This window comes from Camponotus floridanus, unplaced genomic scaffold (genome assembly GCF_003227725.1).
Source record: "Camponotus floridanus strain SB8 unplaced genomic scaffold, Cflo_v7.5 scaffold588, whole genome shotgun sequence".
Taxonomy (NCBI): Eukaryota; Metazoa; Arthropoda; class Insecta; order Hymenoptera; family Formicidae; genus Camponotus; species Camponotus floridanus.
Window position 1 is genome coordinate 6,131 of NW_020229756.1, and position 9,841 is coordinate 15,971.

At 31.4% G+C, this 9,841-nt stretch overlaps 2 protein-coding genes across 2 annotated transcripts; both read right to left on the reverse strand.

Moving 5' to 3' along the window:
- Positions 1 to 2,500: 2,500 nt before the first annotated feature.
- Positions 2,501 to 5,171, reverse strand: LOC112639340. Its single transcript, XM_025412890.1, has 2 exons — positions 2,810 to 5,171; positions 2,501 to 2,553 (listed from the first exon to the last, which is right to left on the reverse strand). Exons 1-2 carry the CDS (start codon positions 5,169 to 5,171, stop codon positions 2,501 to 2,503), a joined length of 2,415 nt encoding a protein of 804 aa, XP_025268675.1.
- A 2,315-nt stretch (positions 5,172 to 7,486) lies between these two features.
- LOC112639341 (putative mediator of RNA polymerase II transcription subunit 21) lies at positions 7,487 to 8,401 on the reverse strand. The gene is made up of 4 exons (XM_025412891.1): positions 8,395 to 8,401; positions 8,056 to 8,307; positions 7,693 to 7,954; positions 7,487 to 7,520 (listed from the first exon to the last, which is right to left on the reverse strand). The coding sequence occupies exons 1-4, from the start codon at positions 8,399 to 8,401 to the stop codon at positions 7,487 to 7,489; spliced, it is 555 nt and encodes a 184-aa protein (XP_025268676.1).
- Between the last annotated feature and the right edge of the window lie 1,440 nt (positions 8,402 to 9,841).

A 9,841-nucleotide genomic window follows, 5' to 3' on the forward strand; every position in this document is an offset into this window, starting at 1 on the left:
TAATAAAATAAAATAATGAATTAATAATAAAAAATACTAATAAAATTAATAAAATTAGGAAAATAATAAGAGTAAATTTTTTTTAATTCATGTACACATATATAAATTGTGCATATACTCATATAAACACATCAATTACAATATGTACATATCTTATAAATGAATGTAATATAATATATTTTAGTTAATATTAATAAATTATGTTTAGTATATTATTAATAAATGATATATTTATAAATAATGGCACTTACGCAATTAGTGCTTATTAGATGTTCTACATTTTCAATGTCGTCATTCCATGCCACAATTTGGACACGTCGACCACTTCCGTTATTTATATAAAATTTAAATATTTTATATTGATTATTATTACCTACGTAACGCGATGAATCGATTCCATCGACATATCCGATTATTTCACTATAATGCATTTAATAAAAATAATTAAGAATTATGTATTAAATAAACAATATTATATTTTGAAAAAAATGAGGTTTAAATTTTGTGATAAATTTATTTTTAAAATAATTTCTAACAATTAAGACTTCTAAACTTTGAAAAATTTGACTTCGAAATTAGACTTCAAAACTGACATATAATATTAATTATACATAAATTATTATGTGTAAAAATGTCAGTAAATGCATTGCAAAAATATTATAAAGACATTAATGATTTTATTTCGAATGTCAAGATCAAGAACGTAATAAATTTAAATTTTAAATTAATTTTAAGTTAATTAATTTAAATAGACAATTGAGTTATTAGATGTTAGAGATAGGTGGCTCGCCACGATTGCGTAGTGTCGCCATCTGTGGCATTTTTCTATCATCTTCTCGTTGTTCGTTTTTCCCCGGCCGTGCGTGATCCTCTCGGGGCTTTCTTTACTTCGTCTGTATTTCTCCCAAGTGCAATACACAGTTACTTATAACTCGGTGCTATTTAATTGACCCCCTAAGTCGTGACGATCCTTAACTCTAACATTAGAAAAAATAAGAAAAAAATAAGAAAAATAAGAAAAAAGAAATAAAATTTAAAAAAGAATCAATAGAACAGATTATTTAATTATAATGCATTTAATAAAAATAAACAATAAAAAAATTATATCCCTTTAGTAAAAAAGGCATGTTATATCGATTAGTCGCAAATCTCGAAGTGATTGTTGCCGCTTTTCTGCGGATGCTGATTGGTTATCGCGATGCGCCTTGACGTCCTGAACTTAGTTCGTGTATGTGACAGCTCTTGTGCTTGTATAATAAGCTGTATAATAAGTTTGAAAAAAAAGGTTATATGAAAATTCATGAGCATACAGGTAAGTTGTTATTTATATAATTCAATTTGTTATTTATATAATTGAATTATAATAGTTTTTATTTCTTAATAATTTGTTATCTATTTTTTAAGTGTAAGAAACAGAAAATAGATAAGAAAGAAGAAAGAGACAGAAAGCGGGAGAGAGAAAGAGAAAGAAGGAAAGAAAAGAAATATATCAGGTAATGGAAGACCATATTTTAAAAAGCCTAGCATTTTAAAATTCACATTTTTGTAATTATGCTTATAAAGTCTAAAAAAAAATATGATTTCAAAGAATATATGAATTATAAAATGCTATATATGCATTTCTATAAATTAATATTATATATAAGCGAGTCCGGTGTAGGCTGTCGTGGCGTGTGGACGTATGTCAGGTCGCTCCGCCTTTGAGTGCTTATTGGGGAGTGTAAAGTAAATTCTTTATGTCTAAAACTGAGTGCTAACGGTGTGAATAGTTACGGCGAATACTGTGGCATATAAATTGGATGCGTTAAACTGCGTAAATCATCGAAATATATTATACGTGCTCAGGGACGTAGAAATGTGACGCAGCCTTTTACAATCTATCCATAATTGCACAAGTGAGAAGCGCTCGATAACAAAATAATGGAATAAACCCAAAATAAGGACCGGGACGTGATATGCAAATTAACACCGGCGAAAGAAGTAACGTTTGACGTTGAACGAAATCGTGTGCAATGAAAACGTCGCCTCAACATTGACTTTCACGGAAAGAAAAAGGTGTAAATAACGACAATATTGAGTGTCAGCAATAGAAGCCGATGTTTCAAAAATAAACGGTTAATTGTTGTTTACGCGATTTTGAGAAATTCAAATTAATGAATAAAACAGGAGAAGGCCCGGAAAGACAAAAGGAGCCAAAACGAAAAGGGAGGCCGACCCACGCGGAGAACCTTGGAAGACAAAGGGCCAATAGTTGCGAGTCGATAGTCGACTCGTTTAAGAGGAAGAGGGAAGAAAAGGAAGATAGGATAAGAACAGAGAAGGAACTACTTGAGAAATTCCAAAAAACAAGAGCAGTGAGCAAGTCACCCCCAACGAAAAGAATAGAAAAAGCAGCAGAAGGGACGCAAGAGGAGAAGAATACAGGAAACGAAGAAGGGCTAGATATGGATAAAATAGATAAATTGACAGAGATTATACTAACAGCCGTATCATAGCCGTATCATAACTTTAACTCCAATTTTAATTGTAATTTGTTTCGAAAACCCATCTGTTCTAGAATTATCATCATCATTATTTGATAATATTTTTAATACTTTCTTTTTTACATACGGAATACATTCAATCGTGTCTTCAGCTGTTAATAAAATTTCTTTAGAAGCAATACGACTTAACATTGCATTATTAATAACATCACACATATTACAAGTAGGCAATAAACATACAGTATCCGATGATAAATTATTAATAAAATTACATAATTCATCTACTCTACATTCAAAAGAATCATTTTTGAAAGATATTTTTCTACTTTCAAGAATCTTACAATCAGATTTTGTCAATAAACCAATACGAATTTTTGATAATAATTCACGATAACAGTTGTCTCCTTGCTGACGCATATTGATTATTAATTCCTCGTAATCAAATAACGTAATCCATAAATTAACAGCATTTAAAGAACCAAGATATTTAGCAACTTTTTCATTTGATAAATGTATAAAGATAGGATCTTCTCGTACAGGAGGTAATTGAAGTAAATCTCCAAATAAAAGAATATGCTTCCGACCAAACCAACCATCGTCGCAATCATTAGTGTCAAATATTTCAGATAATCGAAGATGTATATACATTAAAGTCAAATTAGATATCATTGACACTTCATCAATTATAAAAAGAATAACATTTTTAAGATCTGCTCGTAAAACTTTCAATACATGATCAGATAGTGGTTTATACTTAGGAGTATGACCATGTTCAACGGGTAATTGAAGTAATCTATGAACTGTTAAACCATTTATATTAAACGCTGCAATACCAGTAGGTGCTGCTACAGCAGTATCTTTATTCATATTTTGCTTTATCCAGCACTTAATAGTCTTGATTAAGAAACTTTTTCCAGTACCACCTTCTCCGCTAACATATAATCGTAATACTGATTCATCTGATTTTATAATATTGATAACTTTATTAAAAACTCGTTTTTGATCAGTATTTAATTTTTCTATCATCTCAGATATATGGGTTTCTCGAATTACTTTATCACGAAGATCTTTAAAATTTTGCATTGCCTCACCAGCTTCTACATTTTGAACACCTATTGGATTATCAGGATTATCCTGAGACTGCTGGTTTTGTAAATCATCATCTTGACATTGCTGAACTAATTGTTTTGCAGTTTCAAAAGCTTTTTGCAATTCTTCTAATCTTTCATGATATTGTAATGCTTGTACAAGATGCAGTTTTATTTTATGAAACGCTTCAGCGTAAGTATCGCATTCACATCTGAGATCCTCTAATTTTCGCCATGGTTTAAACATAAGCAATAATGAAAAGAAATAGTTTTCTGGTTGTGTATTAACACTATATTTATAATGATTAATAAGATATCCACGCTGTCGCTGTTTAAGGTAATAACCATTATCTATTTTATAATATTTAATATTTTTAGATTTCGGTTTTATTTTCGAGATATCATACCACTGTGCAAATTCATAAAGAGACATATTTTCTAATTCATTTGGTCTATGTGGATAATGATCATCTATCAAAGATGGATAAAATATATTTGTAGATTCAGCATCCATAGCTTCAACTTCTTTGCGATTTTTTAATTTCCTATATCTAATTGGGTTAACATCTAGCCATCTGATAGTTGTATTTTGATCAGTTCCATACAAAGGAATACTTAATAATGCATCAGCAGCTTCGAGAGCTCCACATTCTCTATTATTCGTAAATCGCAAAGCAATATTCCAAAGATAAGAAGCTAATGATTTGTGTTTATTATTCTTACTATTAAGAATAAGCTCAGATAATTCACTTTTTCCTGCTTTATTCATATATTTAGTAATGTACCAGGTAAGCAGCGATGATTTTTCACCAATAAATTGAATATCCATATTACCTTCCCATGCAGTAAGAAGAATAGGATTATAGTCATTTATATTAACTTCATTATCCATTCGAGGAAGATCATAAAGTCTACTTTTATGTTTCAATTGTTTTCTTCCTGCTATCGAAGTTGCTACATCTCTCACATTCAAAGTTTCAGTAACAGGGCGAGGAAATCCAAAACGACATCGACGAATAACTTTTCGTCCTATTTTTTTAGAGCGAAGACAATAATCATTATGTACATGTTGCTGATGCGTAGTAACACGCCTGTACAATAAAGGAGAAATATTTTGATCCGGCACTTTACAGCTTATATGTTGTAAAATAAATTTAGACACTTCTTCAATAACAGATTCCCCGAAAATCGGTGCATTTTTAATCCAAATTAATAAGTGAAAATGTTGTATACCTCTACCTTGATATTCTCGTCGCCAGAAGTAATGCATTACTTCTCCAATTGGATGATCCTCAGAGGTAATAAAATCAAGCATTGCTCGAAATTTATTATCGAGAAACCTAGATGTTGATACAGGATCTCTTGCAACAAGTACACTAACGGATAAAGAAACGTCATGCCATCCATTTACTTCACGAATATATTCACCTAAATCTTCCCATAACCATTCACTCGGACTTAGGGTTAAAAACCATGTCGCAGGTCCATAATGTTGCGTCATACAATTTAAATCACTTCTTGGTTTACGCCAATATTGCTCTGTATTTCGAAGTGTTGAAAATATTGTACTCAAATTAGATTCCAATAATTCCTTCGACATTGCATCTAAATATTCTGCAGCTGTATAACGAACTCGCGAATTTGTTACGTTCATTTTATGAAAAATTCCACGATTTAATTGATGCATATTTGCATCATTCAATAAATAAAATAAATATTGTTGATTTAATCTATACTGTGGATGTTTAGATGTTAATCGACATTTAATAAATTCATGATCATAAAGTTTTATTTTTCTAGTTTCATGTTGTCCATTATTACCAAAAGGATAAATATCTGGAAAACACATCAAATCCAAATATTTTTCACGATTATCCAAAGGCAAGTCCTGAATTTTTAACATTTGATATAAAGTTGTTGCAGTTTTATTTGCTTTCTTTTCATATAAAGGATATATAGTATATTGTTCATAATAATTATCATCTTCATCAGTAATTTGAGTTAGCATTCCCTTTTGTTGTTGATTTTCTAATACAACTTGTGACGACACCGTCGTCGTCCCTGTATATATGTATATAATTTTTGTTCATTCGTTTCGTTTCTTGTTCCTGTGTTCATAAAATAAAATAAAGAGTTAACTATAGTAATTTCCGCGAGTAAATTCCTTACTCGACGCCTATGGCGCCCACCTGCGATCCCGCCTATGTTTCCCCACCGAATCCTACTCCCTCCTTGACGCACGCGAGCATGGGGGGCTCTCGAGCCGTATAAAAGCCGGCTCGCACGACAGACCGGCACCTTATTCCTTTCCAGCTCAAAGCTGCCAGATCTCCGCCGCAAGCAACATGCAACACGGCGTGGAGGGGGTAATGAGGATGTAAGCGTAAGCGTACGTGTGAGCTCGGCGCTTCGGCTAGCTTCGGATAGAAGAAGAGGACAGAATACAGTCTTCTGTCTCCTTCCTACCGAAAGACGGGCACGACGCGTCACGCTCTACGATATCTCGATATGCGCTCAATGTTTCTTTTACAGCATTTTTATTGTATAATGTGTTTAGAATATGTCTCTGTATATATATATATATATATATATATATATATATATATATGTATACACATACATATTATAAACATATTATACGACAAAGAATAATATTTAAATAATTATAATATATTTGTATAATGTATATATATATATATATATATATATATAATATTTAATATATTTAATATATTTATTATATATATATATATATATATATATATATATATATATTATATATATATATATATATACAGGGTGGCCCATTTTAAGTGATCCACTCAAATATTTCGGAAAATAATGAAAAATCAAAAAAATGTTTCAGATAAAAGTTGTATGGCTTGAAGGGGGCCATCAGATAGTGGCAATGATTTGACCTTGGAGAGTCATTTGAAGATGACGTAAAGGTAACCTTCAATTTCTTAAATGGAACTCCCTATTTTTTATTACATATTCGTGTAGCTTATCTCGAGAGCTTTCCAAAACACTATAATAAAGTATTTCTTCATTGAGTACTTTTCGAGTTATGAGGCTTGAAATCATTTCTTAATTTTGTATAAACCGTAAAATATCTAGTAAAATATTCATTTTTCGATTATCTTGCTTTAATACTTTTATGTACAAAATAATGAGAGGAATCAATTGGTGTAAAGAAAACACATAGTTATTTTTAAGAAAAAATATGTAATTTGCAATTAACAATTACATATTTTTTCTTTGAAACAACTATGTGTTTTTTTTTACACCAATTGATTTCTCTCATTATTTTGTACATAAAAGTATTAAAGCAAGATAATCGAAAAATGAATATTTTACTAGATATTTTACGGTTTATACAAAATTAAGAAATGATTTCAAGCCTCATAACTCGAAAAGTACTCAATGAAGAAATACTTTATTATAGTGTTATGGAAAGCTCTCGAGATAAGCTACACGAATATGTAATAAAAAATAGGGAGTTCCATTTAAGAAATTGAAGGTTACCTTTACGTCATCTTCAAATGACTCTCCAAGGTCAAATCATTGCCACTATCTGATGGCCCCCTTCAAGCCATACAACTTTTATCTGAAACATTTTTTTGATTTTTCATTATTTTCCGAAATATTTGAGTGGATCACTTAAAATGGCCCACCCTGTATGTATATATATATTATTAAATATATATATATATATATATATATATATATATACATTATAAATATATTATACAAATATGAATATGTACTAATTATATTACCAAAATATATTATAAAACTATTTAGTATAGTATTTAACTTGTTTCTCTATAAATATACATTTAAAATAATAAAATAAAGAAATTTAATGAGTGTGGCGATTTTCCACACCACCCACGGGGTATCACCAATGGCGCGTTAGATTTTTTTATGTGGATCTTCGCCTAGAGCCCTATTATACCACATTGTATTTATATATAGAGGATGGGGAAAAAAATATCTAGGAATAAGGGATAAAAGGAATAAAATATTGAATAAATAAATATTCTATAAATTATTAATTATTTTTTATTAATTATTTTTTATGTTTGTATATATCAATAATAATAATAATTTTTAATAACGGTTCCGCCTCCTCGGCCTCCTCGAGCCCAACCGCCTCCTCGGCCTCCTCGGGCCCAACCGCCTCCTCGGCCTCCTCGGGCCCAACCGCCTCCTCGGCCTCCTCGGACCCAGCCGCCTCCTCGGCTTCCTCGGGCCCAGCCATCTCCTCGGACCCCGGCGCCTCTTCGGGCCCAGCCTCCTTGACCTCGGTCGCCTCCTCGACCGCCAGACATGCCCCTGCCGCGCTGGGTATACCAGCGGGCACGAGCCTTGCCGCCTCCTCTCTTTTTAATTTTATTTTCTGAAAAATAAAACAAATTATAATATATATATATATATATATATATATATATATATATAATTTAATATAAAAAATCATGTACCATTTTGCTCCTGCTGTTGCTCCTTCTGTTCCTGCGGCGGCGGCGGTGGCGGCGGCGACGGCGGCTGCTGCTGATGCTGCTGCTGGTGCTGGTGCTGGTGCTGCTGCTGCTGCTGCTGCTGCTGCTGCTGCATAAATATTTGCAGCTGATGCAACAAATGTTGCTGATGCAACATTTGTTGCATCAGCTGCTGCATCGTTGGCTGCGCAGCATCTTGCAGCACCAAAGCGCCCATCTCTTCATTAATATCTTCTATAAAATTATGAAGAAAAAAATTAAAATAGAAATTAAAGATTAAATTATTTCTTAATATCTTTGTATAAATAATGATTTACTTACGAGACATGTTCGATCTGTCGCCGTGCTTGGATGAACAGACAATGAGACACACTCGGCATTTGTTTATTTGTTTCATGCCGTTTAATTTGTTTTACGCCGTTCATTTATTTCGCGGCATTTATTTTCATCAGATAATCTTGTCGCCTTGTACTATCAAGTAAACATATTTTTTTATACGTGCTCTGAAATCTTGGTGTTCAAGAACTGTCACAATCCCGATTTGTGTGTGAGTTCTGATTATTTCAAATTTCTATATATATATATACCATTTTTCTTCTTTAATTCTTTGTTTCTGTCTATTTTTTGATTCACAAAAATGAGTGATGAATTGAAAAAAAAATTTAAGCGAAGCTTTTCAGATGCTTGGCTCAATGATGATCGATATAAATCTTGGATACGCAAAGTACCATCCGACGATAGTCTTTATTATTGTAGTATATGCAATAAAAATTTTTCGTGCAATACACATATTTTAAGACATGCGGATTCTGCGTGTCATAAAAATAATATTAAAGAAAATAATTTAGCTTTAAATACTAATAATGTGTGTGAAAATAATAATAAAAATTCAGATAAAAAAATATCCGAAAAATATAAATTTCAAGAACAATGGCTAGAAATAGAATTATTTAAGCCATGGTTACGCAAAGTATCACATGATGAAAATTTATTTTTTTGTTCATTTTGTGATAAATCAATGAGATGTGATTTATCGAAAATTTATCGTCACGCAGAATCCAAAGCGCATATAGAAATATGTAAAATTAAAACAGAAACAAAGAATACAAACGAAAATATAAACATAATAGATGATTCACTTTTGTCGTTTGAAGAGCGAAAAAAAATAGCAGAAATTCGATATGCTGCATTAATTGCTGATAAAAATATTTCGCATCAAACTGCAAAAGAAATTCTCAACTTTTTTCAACATATTGGAAAAGACCCTAATGTGTTAAAAAGCATGAGTATGGGCCGAACAAAATGTAAAAGCATTATTACAAATGTTTTATGCCCAGTTGAAACAGATCGTGTCGTCAATAAAATTCAGAATACAAAATTTTCAATTTTTATTGACGAAACATCTGATATAACTAATGATAAATGGATGACTTTTCTTGTCCGATACGTTGATCCAGAGACATTAGATATTCGCTCACAATTAGTTAAATTAATTGATATTGATGCCAAAGATTCAAGTGCAGAAAAGTTGTTTAAGGCATTTAAATGTGAAATGTGGAAATTACAGATTCCATTTTTAAATATCGTAGCTTTATCATGTGACAATGCATCTGTTATGACAGGAAAACATTTATCGTTTAAAAAAAAATTAGAAGAAATATGTCCACATTTATTAACGTTTTCATGCCCATGTCATTCCTCCGCATTAGCAGCGCACGCTGCATGTTCTAAAATGCCCGCATATTGCGAAGAATTTCTAAAAAAAATT